Source organism: Sinocyclocheilus grahami, unplaced genomic scaffold, assembly GCF_001515645.1.
Source record: "Sinocyclocheilus grahami isolate Dianchi unplaced genomic scaffold, SAMN03320097.WGS_v1.1 scaffold222.1, whole genome shotgun sequence".
NCBI lineage: Eukaryota > Metazoa > Chordata > Actinopteri > Cypriniformes > Cyprinidae > Sinocyclocheilus > Sinocyclocheilus grahami.
This window is the reverse complement of record NW_015505401.1, coordinates 2,680,321-2,698,844: the sequence shown is the minus strand read 5'-3', so window position 1 is coordinate 2,698,844 and position 18,524 is coordinate 2,680,321. Positions and strand designations below refer to the sequence as shown.

General features: G+C 38.6%; 1 protein-coding gene and 1 pseudogene across 2 annotated transcripts in view; one reads left to right on the top strand and one right to left on the bottom strand.

Annotated features, from left to right (window-relative positions):
* The window catches only part of LOC107596671 (general transcription factor 3C polypeptide 6-like), a 17,700-nt gene extending 16,544 nt beyond the window's left edge, over positions 1 to 1,156 (bottom strand). The window contains exon 1 of one of the 2 annotated variants that reach the window (XM_016287466.1): positions 493 to 1,156. In XM_016287466.1, the coding sequence (XP_016142952.1) occupies positions 493 to 1,084 (592 nt within the window). In that variant the 5' untranslated portion in view covers positions 1,085 to 1,156. Of the gene's footprint in view, positions 1 to 321 lie in introns of those variants that run through there. The other variant, XM_016287465.1, reaches the window with a different exon arrangement.
* Positions 1,157 to 2,570: 1,414 nt separating this feature from the next.
* Positions 2,571 to 18,162, top strand: LOC107596735 (probable 28S rRNA (cytosine(4447)-C(5))-methyltransferase; annotated as a pseudogene).
* The last annotated feature ends 362 nt before the right edge of the window (positions 18,163 to 18,524 follow it).

The window sequence follows — 18,524 nt, the reverse complement described above, 5'->3', positions numbered from 1 at the left end:
CACACAGCGTCTTCAGGACATGGCTGCAGCGTCAACAAAACTACAGCGAGACTAAACGTTACGCCTTCTTTCTTTGCGTGAACATTTGGGCGGCGTTATGCAAATCTTCCCACATAGTGACGTAGACATGTGGGGGCGTGTTAGAACGAGCCGTTTTAGGTAGGCGTGGTTGCCTCTTAACTTTTATAAAGAATACCTCTTTGGATTTGAGACTTTAGTCTTTGCAACTTTACAGATCTTCTTTATGCACCAAGAGCTTGTAACACTCCAAAGAGAAAGGAAAAAATTAAATCGCATCATATGACCCCTTTAACATAGATGGATGCTTTAATTAAAAAAATATACGCAAATGAGACGGACACATACATTGAACAACTTTTATGTAACAAAATACAAAACCACTTTAATTAATCAGAAAGCTTATATTTACATGATGTAGTATGTACATGATCAGAAATCAAACAGTCTTTTAAGAGCCATCGTCCCCTGCTTGTGTGTTGGGGAGTTGAGAGCAGCTGCTGGCGTTGATCGTCTCCTCAGCGGAGGTCTCCAGAAGCGTGGCTCCCGCGTCAGTCTCAGTCTCATCCATTTCATCCGCTGATTCGTCGCTCATTTCGGGATCCTCGCAATCTTTAGATTCGTCTAGCACAGATTTCTCGGTGTGTATGGGATCCAGGTAGTGACAAACTGCGCTCTTCCTGCCGAACGACTCTTCCTCGTGGAGAGTCAGCACCTCTATTCGGTTAGAGACGGGCTCGTCCTCCTTCCTCTCCGACAGGAACGTCCGCTGAAGCATTAGCTTCTTCATTGTGTGACATTTGTATTTAAGAGCTGAACTAGAACCTGCGCCGTCCTCTTCAAAAATCACACAGGTTCCGATGGCATCCTCGTATTCCCCGGCGAACAGATAGCGGCCCACCTGCATCATGGGCTGCTCGCTGTCAATGTCCACGATCTTACACGCGCCCTGCCGACTGGAGATTAAATCCGAGCTGATCATCCCAGACAGTTCCGCCACAACCAGCTGCTCCTCTTCCTCCCATTCGTCCTCCATAGCTGTAGCTGATGAAGCAGTTGCACTCATTTAACTTTTTGAAATGTGCGACTCATGAGCTGAAGCGCTCCGACAACTTCATGTAGCGAATTGCTTTTGCAGAATGTGCGCGACGGAAGTAGTGATCGGAGGTCCGATTCATTTATGGGAATCGGTTCTTTTGAACAGTTCGGTGTAACCTTTAAAACACGATTCAGTAGTACTTATCTATCTATCTTTTTTAAGTTTTGTAAATAAAGTAGCCTACTATTGTAATTCCATGTGTCTTCGTGTGTTTCTTAACCGTAAGTCAGATTGGACATTAAAAACCTAAATATAATTTGTATTTACATCAGTTAGTACTATAATTTTACTTTGGCCAGAAACCTTTTTTGCACATTTAAATCAATACTCCTCTGACCAAGAGGAACAGTATTTTTACTCAATTAATTTACTTATACTTTAGACCAAATTTCACATGAATAAGTGTAAATTTACTAGTAAGAAACCCAATGTTATGGTTTTGTTGACTGAAATATATATCGACAGTATCAGACTCCAATAAGAAAGCTGTAAGAACTTTGAAACCTTGTGAACTTTATCATATAAAGTTAGGCCTATTTATCTGATTTTGTATGCATGTGTATGTGTAGGCTATATCTTGTGTCTTTGTTTTGAACTTTTATACCTCCCCCTGGCGACTCCTATTTGTTGTAACTTATTATTCTATCCTTTTCCTTTTCTTTTTGATGTTATTTCTTGATAAAACATTGTATATCATTGTTCTTTAAAAAAATTAAAGGGATAGTTCACCCAAAAATGAAAATTCTGTCATTATTCACCCTCATGTCGTTCTAAACCCGTAAGACCGTCGTTCGTCTTCAGAACACAAATTAAGATATTTTTGATGGAATCTGAGAGCTCTCTGACCGTCCCATAGACAGATCCTTACACGATCAAGGCTCAGAAATGTAGCAAGGAGATCTGTAAAATAATCCATGTGACATCAGGGGTTTAACCGTAATTTTACGTAGCCTTGATCGTGTAAGGATCTGTCTATGGGAGGGTCTAGAGCTCTCAGATTCCATCAAAAAATATCTTAATTTGTGTTCTGAAGATGAACGAAGGTCTTACGGGTTTAGAACGACATGAGGGTCAGTAATTAATGACATAATTTTAATTTTGGGGTGAACTATCCCTTTAAATAAAGACTCTTTAAAATAAACTGTGTGTGTGTGTTGCTCGGTTATTAAAGTAACTTTTCGCATATTAATTAAAATCTCGGGTTCACCTAAAAAAACAAAAACAAACAAAGCAATGGATTAGGAAAAGATCCGATTCCAAAGAATGACTCGTTAAATACTCTTTAAAACAAACTGTGTGTGTGTGTGTTGCTCGGTTATTAAAGTAACTTTTCGCATATTAATTAAAATCTCGGGTTCACCTAAAAAAAACAAACAAACAAAGCAATGGATTAGGAAAAGATCCGATTCCAAAGAATGACTCGTTCATCAATCGGGCATCGATAGCAACTTCCGGAAAACCAACGTGTGCTGAAGTCAGTCACATGTGCGCTAGTTCCCGGCAGCATGAGAGCGCATGTACTCGGGCAACTTTCGTAAATTAGAGCTAACCTTTTTCTGAGTGTCCTAGAGAAGATCGGAATAAGCGCAAGAGCGTGCTTTTGTTCAACAGTGAGTATCTGATGGGTTTATCTGAGGGGATTTGTTTTGTGTCTTTATCGGTTCACTGTAAGCTAAGTTCGTAGTTTGCAGCGTGCTAGTTAATGCTGCGCAAAATACATTGTAATGTTTATTTTCTAAACATGGTATTGAGTTAATTGCAATAATATAAACATAACGGGTTTGTATTTTAGTGGCCTTATGAATATATTAGCATTACCTATGTAAAACTGGAAGCAGCACCACGCTCCGATCTGATAATCAGCCAGACAATTTATGCAAGTTTGTCATGATTACAAGCTAGACATCTATTTTACTACAAGGAACGCTTTGAATTGTATAGATGAGTATGTTTACTTGAGTGTTATCATACAGTATGAAAGCCACATGGGACATGCCCTGGCAATCTACACACTGTCTAGGTTTCTGTTTCTGGCCTTATAATTGTGATGTTTTTTATTCTGGTCAAATATCAACTTATTAAACGTTTACTTGTATTGTTACCTGTCTAGGTTTCTGTTTCTGGCCTTATAATTGATGTTTTTTATTCTGGTCAAATATCAACTTATTAAACGTTTACTTGTATTGTTACCGTAGAGCAACTTTGTAGGTGTCAATCATGGGCAGAAAGTTGGACCCCACCATCAAGGTGAAAAGAGGACCTGGACGCAAGGCCAGAAAACAGAAGGGAGCAGAAACTGAGCTGAATAAATTTCAACAGAGCTGTAAAAAGAGCTCAAGTAACTAAAGAACCCAAACAAGAGGAAAAGCCCAAGAAAGGTATTTAAACATTTCAAAATGAAATTATAATGGAATTACAATGTTGATGCACCCATGAATTTGTAAATGAATTATTTTCTATCGCAGGATTCTCAGATGAGAATAGTAAATGGTTAAAACCAACTCCGAGGAAGCGAAAGATTGAACAATCTGAAGAAGATGAGGACAGTGACAGCCAATGGGAAGAAGATGATGATGATGATGAAGAGGGCTTTAATAACAAGGAAATGGAGGAAAAGGATGATGGCGATGAAGATATGGTTGATGACTATGGTGCTGATGAAGGGGATGATCAAGACAGCGATGGAGAAGAGGTATGATTTCAACCAATGAAAAACATTTGTATAGAGGAAATCTTGTCCTTTCTCAAATGTCAAAAATAATATATATCTTTTTTTCTCCTGATGTCGTACCACTTAAGCTTGGAGCACAAAATACTGTATTTCACAATGCAGTGTGCTTGACTATGCGTTTACATGTGAGATGAACTGGAAGTAATGTCAAAATACATTGTAGCATACTACCATTTGAAATATTTATTATATATTGTTATACACTATAAACACTATTAAAAAACAATCAGCATAGTATTCGAAGCGTAGCCCTTTCCTAATTGTAATATTATCATTACTTGCCCTGTCAGCTTCTGCCAATTGAAAAAGCTGCAAGAAAACAGAAAAAACAAACAAGCATGAAACCAGAGAGTGATGATGATGATGAAGAAGAGGAGGAAGATGATGAGGAGGAGGAAAAGGAAGATGAGGATGAAGAGGATACTGTGCAGGCAAATATTGATGAAACTGAACAATTCAAACTCCCAGGTTCAGCAGATAGAGCGAAGGAGGGTGAGTTCAACTTTTAGTATGTCAGCAAACTAGAGGAATTCACAGCCTCAAAATTGTATGGCTCTAGAAGAGTATTCTAACCCTTCATCTCAATATATGTAGGTCTTTTACCGATGGACCTACAGACCATCCATCAGAGGATCAAAGATAATGTGGATGTGCTGTCTCACTTCACTGAGAAGAGAGAAGAGGGCAAGGAGAGATCGGAGTATCTCTCTCTGCTGCGCTCTGACCTCTGCACCTACTACAGTTACAATGAGTTCCTCGTCAGCAAACTCATGGACATTTTCCCGCTCTCTGAGGTGCGTGTTTGTATCCGCTAATGAGGAGCAACTTCGCATGACAGGTTTTGTTACCATCTGAATTGCTGAAGTGTAGATGCTTCCTGTTTTAGTACCACCCATCTGCTTCCTCACAAGGTGTGTGGCTATGCTAACAGGATAGAGGAACTGTCTGTCAAGATCTGAAGGGGTGGATGGCCACACCTCCTCCACCTCTATATGAATTGGCAGTACATCTATATCAGAAAATAACTGTCTTTGTAAAGCTTTGGAAGTTGTTTTCTTATGTGTTGATTGATGGACATTTACAACGTTCAATTTCAGCTGATCGATTTTCTTGAGGCCAATGAAATTCAGAGGCCGGTCACCATCAGAACCAACACCCTAAAAACCAGGAGGAGAGACTTGGCTCAGGTCTGAAAATATTTCTTTTCCATTTAAATGTGATATTTTGGATTAGAGTCCCATTTGCACCTGCTTTGTGATTGGACGGTGCGAGATCAAAAACAAGATCCAATTACTCAAACCTCATCAGAGCTAGTTTTAAAAAATGCATGTGACCACAGTGTATTTGTAGAATAAATGCTAACATATCCCGATACATCCGAACAATGTCAAAAGGTCCGCTATCTGTTAGTCATTCAAAATATTGCTGGTGATGTGTGGCTTTTAAAGGAAATGATCACCTAATTGAAAAAATTGTAAATTGTGGACATGCAGTCATGAGGAGGCATGCAGATCCGAAGTTCAGATAATATTGATTAACAGTAGAAACAGTCACATTAGGGAAATACCGCAGACAAAGATGGTTTGCCATTATCAATAGTGTAGTGATGCTAAAAGCATTGCTCACACAGAGGTCACTTCTAAACCAAGCAGTTTTCTAGTGGTCGCAAACAGGCAGGATTTTGCATGGAAAAGTGCAATAAAGTGTGATATCTGAGTATAAGGGTAATATGGATGTATGCGAGTGAATGCAAGCTTTCAGTCATTTGTGGAGGGGCAGGGTTTAAGTGGACTAAATAACTAGAGAGGTCTGCTATACACCTCACTCTCGGGGGGGGAAAGAAAGGTACAAAAGCTGTCACTGGGCAGTACCTTTTCAAAAGATACACTTTTGTACCTTTTGGCTACTAATATGTACACTTTAGGTACAAAGATGAACGTTTGGAAAAGGTACCATTCCAGTGATAGCTTTTGTACCTTTTTTCTGAAAGTGAGACGGTACCTAGAGAGAAGCCTGTCTTTTTCAATGGAAGCTTGAGCTATAATGTTTTGATTACAATTACGGAGGTATTTACAAAAAAAGAGAGAAATGCATAGATGAATCATTCATAATTATCTATAATGTGCATTTGCAAAATAGATAGGGCACATTTTCATTTTATGCCAACTTTAATAGGGCTGGGAAAATAAATCGATGAATCGAGAAATGATTCGGCATCGATTCTGAGATTTTCCGAATGCATCGCGATTCTTTCTTGAATCGATTCTGAGCTTAGTTTTGAACAGCAGATGGAACTGCATGCTTTAGAAACGGCCGTACTCTGCTTGTTTCCAAATCCTTACACACACTTGAACCTAAAATAATCATTCATAAAATTCGAAAAGGTTGAAGCGAATTACAAAGGTGTTCACAGTGGGCTGTGTTTACATTAATCTCGCATTATAAAAGCATTCTGAGCTGAGGTGAAATTACTTGACTCTTGGCTCTTTAGCGCTCTTCTTCATGAGTATTTGAGTGTGCGGATAAAAACTAGATTAGAGCGCCATCTGCTGTTAAAGGGGGTCATATGATGTTGCTAAAAGAACATTATTTTGTGTATTTGGTGTAATGAAATGTGTTTATGCGGTTTAAGGTTAAAAAACACATTATTTTCCACATACTGTACATTATTGTTTCTCCTCTATGCCCCGCCTTTCTGAAACGCGTCTGTTTACAAAGCTCATCGTTCTGAAAAGCGAAGGTGTGCTCTGATTGGCCAGCTATCCAGTGTGTTGTGATTGGCTGAATACCTCAAGCGTGTGACGGAAATGTTACGTCCCTACCATACTGTGAGGCCCTGTCCGGCCGGAGCGACGAGACAAAAACATTAAAACCTATTATAAACGAGGCATTTTTTGCATCCAGTGGGGACATAATTACTGATTATAATGACTTATACTGTCTTTTTACGAGTTGCGTTGCATCTCGTCATGTAAACATAAAACCATGTCTGCATTTGTGATCGGAGAAATGACAAACAACAAGCCTACTCTACACTGCTCAAAACTCACGTTTGAATCGTCAGTGGCAAATTCTTTAAATATAAAAAAAGTTGCTGTATTTCATTAGCTCTAGGCATGACGAAGCAGATATCGTCCTCTTTTGGAAGACCAAACAAAGTAGTTTCGCTTTCACAACGAAACACACAGCGCCTTCACGACATGGCGGCGGCAACAACAATACTACAGCGAGAATAAAAGTTATGCCGCCTTTCTTTGCGTGAACATTTGGGCGGCGTTATGCAAATATTTCCACATCGTGACGTAGACATGTGGGGGCGTGTTAGAACGAGGCGTTTTAGGTAGGTGTGGTTGACTCTTAACTTTTATAAAGAATATCTCTTTGGATTTGAGACTTTAGTCTTTGCAACTTTACAGATCTTCTTTATGCACCAAGAGCTTGTAACACTCCAAAGAGAAAGGAAAAATTGAAATCACATCATATGTGACCCCTTTAAAATCTAAGCTCAGAATCGATTCCAGAGGAATCGTGATGCAAAGTCCGATTCATTTTCGCGAACTGGTTCTTTCCGGACAGATCGGCTCATTGAAGCGGTTCAAAAAGCCGATTCATCGGTTCCTGACGTCATCAAGCAATAACGTCTCTACGCATTTCTTTTCTAACAACTCAGTGCAATGTTGTATCAATGAAAAATTCATTTGTGTCAACACATATTGAAACATTCAAAAAATAAAGTTATTTGTGTGAAAGCATATTGCTGATTGTTACCATATAATTCACTTAAGTTAATGGTGTTTGTGGTCACAGTTTAATTCGCAGATCCTTTTGTCAGATACGACTGACTGAGCAATATTGACTAGCCTACAACTTGGATAAGATTCCTAAAAGTTTCACACCTACAGCACGCATTACAGACATTGATGCACAAACGTGGATATGTTCTACATGTCTACAGTATAAAGAATGAATAAACTGAAGAGTCTTATAAACTCCTTAATTTTGCTTAAGCAACTTTAAATATAATATGCATGCACAATAAACTTGTAAAATGTATTTACATCACTCGACAAAGGTTTTTGCAGGTTTTAATCGAATGTAAATTAATAACAGTCATAATAAGCATATTTCCAGTACGCGCCTAAGGCTTGCACAGTATCGTCAACGCCCTCATCAGATTCTTCGGTAATCCTCGGCAAACTTCCCTACGGCTCAATCGGTTCTTTTTGAGTTGGATGTGCTACTTCGGCTCTGCGTCCTGCGTCATCAACCTGGAACTAAAGTTCGATTCAGTTCGATTTGTGAACCGGCTCAGAAGAACGATTCGTTCAAGAACTGAACATCACTAATGCATTCTGAAAATCTAATGGTGCTTTCACACCTGGCCCGTTGTTTCGGAACCTGGCGCGTTTCCCCCCTTAGCTCGGTTCGTTTGGGCATATGTGAACACGGCAATCAAGCACGGATCCGCGCCCAAACAATCGGTCCGAGATCGCCTGAACGAGGTGGTCTTGGCTCGATTGAAAACGAACTCTGGAGCGGTTTTGTTGTAGTGAGAAAGCAATCCGATCTAACAGACCACCGAACCAGGCTATATCACAATGCATGATGGATAATTACATAAGTTCCGTGAAAAGCATTAGCTCTGTTGTTTTGCTAATACTTCAAAATGAACCCTTTGAATGTCTGTGGGTGAGCACGTCTTCTTCGCCATTCAAAATCAAATTGCACTTTTTTCATTTTATAATGCTGCTTTATTGCTCTTCTTTGTAGGTGCATTTTAAAAATGTTTTCCCGATGAATCCTGGACTCCTGCTCAAAATGATAAATGAATATAACGACAGCTAAACCCCCCCCCCCCCCCCCCACCACAAAAGTGATGCAAAGTCCGATTCATTTTCGCGAACTGGTTCTTTCCGGACAGATCGGCTCATTGAAGCGGTTCAAAAAGCCGATTCATCGGTTCCTGACGTCATCAAGCAATAACGTCTCTACGCATTTCTTTTCTAACAACTCAGTGCAATGTTGTATCAATGAAAAATTCATTTGTGTCAACACATATTGAAACATTCAAAAAATAAAGTTATTTGTGTGAAAGCATATTGCTGATTGTTACCATATAATTCACTTAAGTTAATGGTGTTTGTGGTCACAGTTTAATTCGCAGATCCTTTTGTCAGATACGACTGACTGAGCAATATTGACTAGCCTACAACTTGGATAAGATTCCTAAAAGTTTCACACCTACAGCACGCATTACAGACATTGATGCACAAACGTGGATATGTTCTACATGTCTACAGTATAAAGAATGAATAAACTGAAGAGTCTTATAAACTCCTTAATTTTGCTTAAGCAACTTTAAATATAATATGCATGCACAATAAACTTGTAAAATGTATTTACATCACTCGACAAAGGTTTTTGCAGGTTTTAATCGAATGTAAATTAATAACAGTCATAATAAGCATATTTCCAGTACGCGCCTAAGGCTTGCACAGTATCGTCAACGCCCTCATCAGATTCTTCGGTAATCCTCGGCAAACTTCCCTACGGCTCAATCGGTTCTTTTTGAGTTGGATGTGCTACTTCGGCTCTGCGTCCTGCGTCATCAACCTGGAACTAAAGTTCGATTCAGTTCGATTTGTGAACCGGCTCAGAAGAACGATTCGTTCAAGAACCGAACATCACTAATGCATTCTGAAAATCTAATGGTGCTTTCACACCTGGCCCGTTGTTTCGGAACCTGGCGCGTTTCCCCCCTTAGCTCGGTTCGTTTGGGCATATGTGAACACGGCAATCAAGCACGGATCCGCGCCCAAACAATCGGTCCGAGATCGCCTGAACGAGGTGGTCTTGGCTCGATTGAAAACGAACTCTGGAGCGGTTTTGTTGTAGTGAGAAAGCAATCCGATCTAACAGACCACCGAACCAGGCTATATCACAATGCATGATGGATAATTACATAAGTTCCGTGAAAAGCATTAGCTCTGTTGTTTTGCTAATACTTCAAAATGAACCCTTTGAATGTCTGTGGGTGAGCACGTCTTCTTCGCCATTCAAAATCAAATTGCACTTTTTTCATTTTATAATGCTGCTTTATTGCTCTTCTTTGTAGGTGCATTTTAAAAATGTTTTCCCGATGAATCCTGGACTCCTGCTCAAAATGATAAATTAATATAACGACAGCTAAACCCCCCCCTAAATAAATGTAGGAGTCTCACTAGCGCTCTTCTTCCGACAGATCGGGAGAGAGGGGGCGGCGTTTTGCATGATGTCGACCTGCGAATGCAGACACGATGGCTGGATTGCGTTTACATTACACTGAGATCCGATCACAATGCGTCCTCGACTACCTCTGGACCAGGACACGTGGATCAGATAACATTCCGATCAGAAGCGCGTTTACACTTGTCTTTTCAATGTGTATGTGGACAACATCCGGATACAGGTCGCATGTTAATGCCAAGTGTAAACGCAGCCTAAGTGTGGAATCCCGGAAAATAAACCGTGGAACTTTGACCAATGAGAGAATAGTTTACTCGCACGTGGCTTGTATTAAGAAATTTGGTCGGTTTAGAAACTTTGCCATGTGAAAGCGAACCGCACCAAGAATAAAAAAACAACATTGTAATAATTTGAATACCTGTTTCGGAACAAAGCAATCGATCTACAAGTGTGAAAGCACCCTTAGAATCGATCCACGAATCGATTCTGCATCGATTTATCGTCCCAGCCCTAAACTTTATCAGTCATCAAAAAATACTGTATACAAAAAACTGTCACAAAATCTGAGACAAGTGGTTACAAGAGACCCATCCAAGGCCTATTTTGAGTCAACATTGTAATAATTTGAATACCTGTTTCGGAACAAAGCAATCGATCTACAGGTGTGAAAGCACCCTTAGAATCGATCCACGAATCGATTCTGCATCGATTTATCGTCCCAGCCCTAAACTTTATCAGTCATCAAAAAATACTGTATACAAAAAACTGTCACAAAATCTGAGACAAGTGGTTACAAGAGACCCATCCAAGGCCTATTTTGAGTTTTTGATACCCTATTTTAATACCAGGTGTCTCGCCTGACCACTTGTCATTGGAACATCCCAAAACTACAATAAAAAAATACAGATGTCAGTCTGGTTCATAGACATCTTGTAATCTAATGGCATGTTCTTTAACACAGGCTCTGATTAACAGAGGTGTGAACCTGGATCCATTGGGGAAATGGTCCAAAGTGGGCCTGGTTATCTATGACTCTTCTGTTCCCATAGGTTAGTTCCAGTGTCATAACAAAACAAACATTTTTTTTTTCATTCTTCATCTTTGACGACTGAGAGGAATCATGTTATTTCTCTCATTTAAACAGGAGCAACTCCTGAATATCTGGCAGGCCAGTACATGTTGCAAGGTGCATCATCGTTTCTGCCTGTAATGGCGCTTTCGGCCCAGGAGGGGGAGTCAGTGCTAGACATGAGCGCCGCTCCAGGAGGCAAGACCACATATATGGGTGAGCATATGCTTCTCTGTGACAGTCACACCAACTGCTGTGTTACTGTACAGTGGCTATTCTCTATTGTGCCTATTGTTTATTGGCTCAGTCGACACCAAAGAATTAAAGTCAGACATTTCAACAATGTTATATTAAAATGTTTTGAGAGTGTGTGAAGCCAAAATGTGTATCATTTGTGTGATGCAGCTCAGCTCATGAGGAACACAGGCATGATTGTGGCTAATGACGCAAATGCAGACAGACTGAAGAGCGTGGTGGGAAACATCCATCGTCTCGGTGTCACTAACTCTGTCATCTGCAACTATGACGGCAGACAGTTCCCCAAGGTCTGCACCATCCTTTTTTCCTGTTCTGTCCTGGTTTTTTTCTTTTTGACTTTCAGTTAACCATGTTGTGTTATTTAATGTTATTGTTTTTTGTGCATATCCAGGTTTTTTATACATTTATGTGCGTCTAATCGGATGTTTTATTTTGAATGGTAGGTGATGGGAGGTTTCGATAGAGTGCTTTTAGATGCTCCTTGCTCGGGTACAGGAGTTATCTCTAAAGATCCAGGCGTAAAAACCGGCAAGGTAAAATTATTTTCTCTTTGTGGGATTTGATACTGAAGCTTTTAAAGATCAGCCTTTATTCTGAAGACTTTTTGTTACTTTTATGCAATGGTGTATAAAGTACCTGAAAGCCAAATTCAAGTAAAAGTACAGATATCTTACCAGAAAATGACTTTGGTAGAAGTTGAAGTAACCGTTTAGAATATTACTCGAGTAAAAGTCTTAAAGTATGTGATATTTATTGTACTTAAGTACGGAAAGTATTTTTTTAGTCTTAAACATACTTAAGTATTGAAAGTACAAGTAAATGCAAAATGGAAAAGAAGCAAATAAATATATATTTAAAAATGTTCATACACCGCTCGTGTAGCAAGATTGTGTTCAGTTTTAACTCTTTCTTCCATTTTGTATTTTTGGGTAAGAATAAGAAGCACTTCATCCGGTACTTAGTGTCTTTCATTCCAACATAAGAAAACATTTCTGGAATCTGCATCTGAAATAGCATTTAGATGTATTTACACAGTTTATGTATCTCAGAGGGTGCATGAATGCATTTAACCTGCAGTTACAGATGCATAAATAATGTTTTGTTTTTAACATAAAACGTTGAATACTGTTATTTGAAATGATTTTAAAACATAAAAAAATAGTCGAAATGTGAAATTAAAACCACCAGTAGGTGGCAGCAAGTGACTGTTAATGAGTGAGTAATTGAGATTTAACCAATTCGTTCAAACGGCTGATTCATTCAGGAACAAAGCATTGGACTGTGTTAATGAGTGAATCACTGAATCATTTATTCAACCCATTTATTCAACCGATTCATTCAAAAAGCTGATTCATTCAATAAGTAAACACCGTCCATTGCTCAGAGACGCAAAACAGTGCTGTGATCTTTGTTTGGAACTATTTTCGTTAGCAAAATTGAGCAAAAACAAGCAATATTATGTCTAAAATGTAAGATCTCGTTGCTAACTTTACTGAACTTGTATAAAATGATTATTAAATTTATCATGCTGATATCTGCAGAAAAACGGTACTCTTTGTGTAATGTGGATTAAGTTAACTATATTAAATTATATAAATATAAAAGCGTACAGGAGTATTTTTGCCATCTACAATTTAGAATGCCTTGAATTTTGAGTTTTAGTAGATTAATAAAATCACGTTCATGCACTCTGTGTGTGTGTGTGTGATTTGGCGATAATGTCAGATCGCACATCACAACACTTACCATATTATCGCAGAAGATATACTATGGTATAGTATATACTATACTATATAATGACTTTCCTGCAGTCCGTGTTCTTCTGACTTCTGACTTTATTTTGTAGTAAGTAAAGAATATGCTTCGGGGAAATTTATCGGAGTAAAAGTATACATTTTAATTAGGAAATTACGCTCGCTTGAGGTGGTTTTTGACTTGTGCGAAAAAGTGTTAATGCAAGTAATGGGAGATGGAAATGCACTATGTGAATACATTCCTCCATGTTCATATTTATTATATATGAGAACTAGATGAGTAAAGTTTGTAGACAAACTTTAAGTTGGCTTGAAAAAGCCTAGCCAGAAAGTTTGAAGTAGTTTTAAAAGCTTGCAATCTGAAAGTTTTCAGTTTGAAGTAGTTTAAAAAGTTAAAATAGTTTTAAAGATTAAAGTTTGACTGTTTTCAAGGCAATACAGTCTATCAGAAAAACAGATAGGTATAAAACACATTGCTAGGGTACCTGAGGTGGTTGCTAGGCTGTTTCTAGCATGACTAGCATGTTACTACTAGCATGGTGCTAGCATGATTAGCATGTTGCTAGCATGATAAGCATGTTGCTAGCATGTTTCTAACATGGTTATCATGTTGCTACCATGATTAACAAGTTACTAGCATGTTTCTAGCATGATTACATGTTACTAACATGGCGTTAGCGTGATTCTAGGATGATTAGCATGTTACTAGCATAATGCTATCATGTTTCTAACATGTTTAGCAAGTTGCTAGCATGTTTCTAGCAAGATTAGCATGTTACTAGCCTGTTGTTAACATGATTAGCAAGTTAATAGCATGTTACTAGCATGTTGTTATCATGATAAGCATGTTACTAACATGGTGTTAACATGAGTTGCAAGTTACTAGCATGTTTCTAGCATGATTAGCATTTTACTAGCATGTGTCTAGCATGATTAACATTTTACTAGCATGTTTCTAGCATGATTAGCAAGATACTAGCATGTTGTTAGCATGATTAGCAAGTTACTAGCTTGCTGCTAGCATGTTTCTAGCATGATTAGCAAGTTACTACCATGTTTGCTAGCTTGTTTCTAGCATGTTGTTAGCATGATTAGCAAGTTACTAGCATGTTGTTTGCATGTTTCTATGCAAATACAGTTAAAACCAGTTGATTCAGTAAAAATAAAAACAGCTTAAAACCAGCATAGGCTGGTTTGCCTAGTCTTAGCTGGTTTAAGTTGAAAATATCTGGGATAAGCTTGGTTGGTCTTTTAGCAGGTCTCACAGCTTGACCAGCCAAAAAGTTGCCAAAACCACTTTAAAACCAGCCTGGGAGACCAGCCAAAGCAGCCAATCAGCTTAGGCTGGTTTTAGCTGTTTTTTCAGTAGGGAGTTTTTAAGCTTTGCTGTGGCAGTAGACGGCTTAAAAACACCATAAGTCTCATTGTATAAAAGTTTTCACACCCTCAATGAAAGTCTATGAGATTTTAGGTGGTTTTGATAGTCTGGTTTTCGAAAACCACAAGTCGGATCAGTTAGAAAGATATAACACACCGAGTCAGACCAGTCTGAAAGTCTGATCCGAGTTTGGTGGTTGTAACTTGAAAGCTCTAGGAGGAGATGGTGTTTAAAAGGGTCATATGATGCTGCTAAAAATAACATTATTGCATCCAGTGGGGACATAATTACGGATTATAATGACTTATACTGTCTTTTTCTGCGTCGCGTAAACATAAAACTATAGTTTCGCTTTCACAACGAAACACACGGCAGCCTAGAGTGAGCGGCGGCGGGCGGGCTTGAGAACGGCACGGCCGGCGGGTTTGCAACAACCACATGTGATGACCCCGGGCTGGACTCTGCTTCGTCCACGGTGAAAGCCGATCTGGCGATCCACAGCGCGAAGTTGATATATTTCCTCAGCGACCAGCACGGATCAGCTCTAGGTATGACGAAGCGGATATCGTCCTCTTTTGGAAGACCAAACTAAGTAGTTTCGCTTTCACAACGAAATACACAGCACCGTCACTACATGGCGGTGGCAACAACAATACTACAGCGAGAATAAAAGTTACGCCTTCTTTCTTTGCGTGAACATTTGGGCGGCGTTATGCAAATCTTCCCACATAGTGAGGTAGACGTGTGGGGGCGTGTTAGAACGAGCCGTTTTAGGTAGGCATTGTTGACTCTTAACTTTTAATATCTCTTTGGATTTGAGACTTTAGTCTTTGCAACTTTACAGATCTTCTTTATGCACCAAGAGCTTGTAACACTCCAAAGAGAAAGGAAAAATTTTAATCTCATCATATAACCACTTTAAATTTTGGCTCAGAAGAATAATAATAAGTTTAAATAGTAGATCAGTAAGTTGGCTTTCTCAAGCCAACTTAATTATTACACTCAGTGGCTTCTCATACTTTTCTTAGTTGTATTTAGTGCCAGTTTATCAGGAAGTGACGATTTTGTTCTCTTTGGATGGAAACAGTGCTTATTCACAAATGTTTGATGTGATATTCCAAGTTAAATTCGCAAATTTGGATGGAAACCCGGCTACTGAGTCTCATTATTGCTATTAGAGGTCGATTGACACGATATTTGCTTTCATTTGATACCAAGTATGCAGAACTGGTATTTAATAATGGTTTTATTAATTATTTTTTGCAAATTGTTAACTAAATTGTTGTTTGAGTAAACCTTATGATAAAATAAATTGTAGACCTATATATTAAATATTATTTATATGTATAAAGATTAGGTTTTAAGACCTGCACTACCATTCAAAAGGAATTTGTAGGACTTAAATTCTTTTTCTTAAAAAAAAATAAAAAAAGGTTTTAAATGATTTTGAAGGCCACTTATGCTCATCAAGTCTGCATTTGAGTAAAAATACAGGGTTGTAATATTGTGAAATTATTAAAATTTTCAATTTTAACATCTTTTTAAACAATTTATTCCTGTGATGGCATCGTGACTTCAGTGTCACATGATCCTTCAGAAATCATTCTAATATGCTGATTTGCTGCTCAAGACATATTTCTGATTATTATCCATGTTGAAAACAGTGCTGCTTTTGTGGAAAACATGAGCCATTTTTTCCCAGCATTATTTGATGATTCGAAAGTTCAGAAGAACAGCATTTATTTGAAATAGAAATATTTTGGAACATTATAGATGTGTTGTAAAAGTGTTTCTTTCTTTCAAAGATAAATCATACTGACAGTAGTGTACATCCATGTTACATTTCAAGGTTCTCCAAATGACTCAAAATGTTGATATCTTGCATTTTATGAAAATATTTGCGTCTCAGAGGAGACTCTGAACCATTTAGGCTTGACTGGAACAAATGACCAATTCCTTAGAGACCAGTGATCTTAATACTTGAGATATCATACCCTGAACATGAGACTGTTTTTGGCCTGCAAATAATGAATCCTTCAGGGGGCTGAAAGTGTTGGAAGTGTTAAAAGAAACATTTTACAGACCTTAGCTTTAGGTCACCAACAACAAATACACAACCTATGAACTAAGTCTGAGTTGGTGCAGCAAAAATCTTTTCTAATTCTGTCTTGATTTGACGTGGATTGACCCAGATATTGCATTTTAAACCAGTGCTGTATTGCAACACTGAGAGGAGAAGTGCGAGATGGATGGAGAATAATTGTATGAATCTTTATCTGAAAACCCACTAAAATGTCTAGATGATTGCGTCTGATATTCTTTAAAACATGCTCATTTTTTTAAATGATTTGATTTGTCTTCTCCATAGGTAGAGGAGAATGAGTGGGTGGTGGACTACGCTTTGAAGAAGAGAAATGTAAAGCTGGTCCCCACTGGTCTAGACTTTGGCAATGAGGGATTCACCAGGTAATGAGATCCATCTACAGTAATAAAGGCTGTGCTCCTAGAAACTGAGTTCCTAATGTGAATTTGCCAAAGAAAGTGTAAGAAATTTTGAAGTGCACTAATATGATCTCCTCTCCACAGATTCAAAGAAAGACGTTTCCATCCCTCTCTCAAACTCTCTCGCCGATTCTACCCTCACTCCCACAACATGGATGGATTTTTTGTGGCCAAGCTAAAGAAGCTGTCTAACACCATCCCCACTGCCCCAAAAGAAACAGGTGTGTAATCATTTCCCATTTGTTTCCACATCTTGTTTATTTTCTGATCTGATATTAATTCTATGAACTATTCTTCAGAAGATGAAGTAGAATCTACAAAAACGGAGACCGCAGCCTCATCCGAGCAGATCCAGAAACCAGAATCTAAGCAACAGAAGCCCGCTTCAACTCCAGAGAAAAGCAACATGGGCAAGAAGCAGAAATTAAAACAGAAGAAATCTGAGCCGCCCATCATCACGAAGAAAGCCGGAGTGAAATCTGAGAATAAAAAATCTGATGGTCCCAAAAAGGCCAAAATTCCTAAGTTGGATGGTGAAGCATCCAAAAAGAGTGAGAAACCTGACGAAAAGCAGAAGGTAAAGGAACTGAATGGAGATTCAACAAAAGAGGCAGGGAAGGAGAAGAAAGAGAAAAGCCAGTTGGAGAAGAAGAAAAACAAAATGAAAAGCAAGAAATTGTTGAAGAATAAAGACAGAATGGGGAAAAACAAGTTTAGGAAGTTAAAAAATGTGCTTGGACAACAAGAAAGTGGACCGTGAAATTCAGTCTTGTGTCGCAGTGAATTGACATGGACCTGTATGCTCAGGACTGGGATCTGTCATTGGTTTGACACGAGACAGGAAGTTAAATCAATCCCAACATGCTGTTAGGGACTCAAAGATTATCTTTTAGAAATGTACACAATGATTTTGTGTATCTATCTTGCTTCCCAAGACTTTTGTCCACCTTATTGTTATCGCTTTACTGTGAGGATTACTTCAATCTTGTGTTATAAATCGTACAAATGTATATTTCATTGTCCGTTTTTATGGATTTTGTTTTGAAAAAGAAACATTTAACTGAAATACTGCAAAGGAGTGAGTATGTGGTCTGTTTTTCTGTCACCTATTAAAAAGAAAGTTAGCTAAAACGAGATTTGGTGTCTGAAACAGTGATGTCTGAAACCTGAAGTACTTTAGTTATCGCCTTCCCTGGGAAGAGAGTGACTGAATGATATTTCACGGCTTGTCTTAACCTGACCTTTCCTTTCAGCCTTTCAGGAAGTCACCTCAGAAAATCAGATCAAAAACTATTGAGGTAGAAGTGAAATCTTCCTTTGAGCCTGAGTGCATCACGACTGCTATTCAGCAGAACCTATTGACTTCACTTTTCACATCGCTTAGCTCCCGCCATAGAACATTTATCAGTGCGCAAAAAGTTTTCTTTGGGTTCAAATGGTTAAAACGCTCCGAAGATGAACTTCAGCAGTGAGCGATATTTCTTCCCACC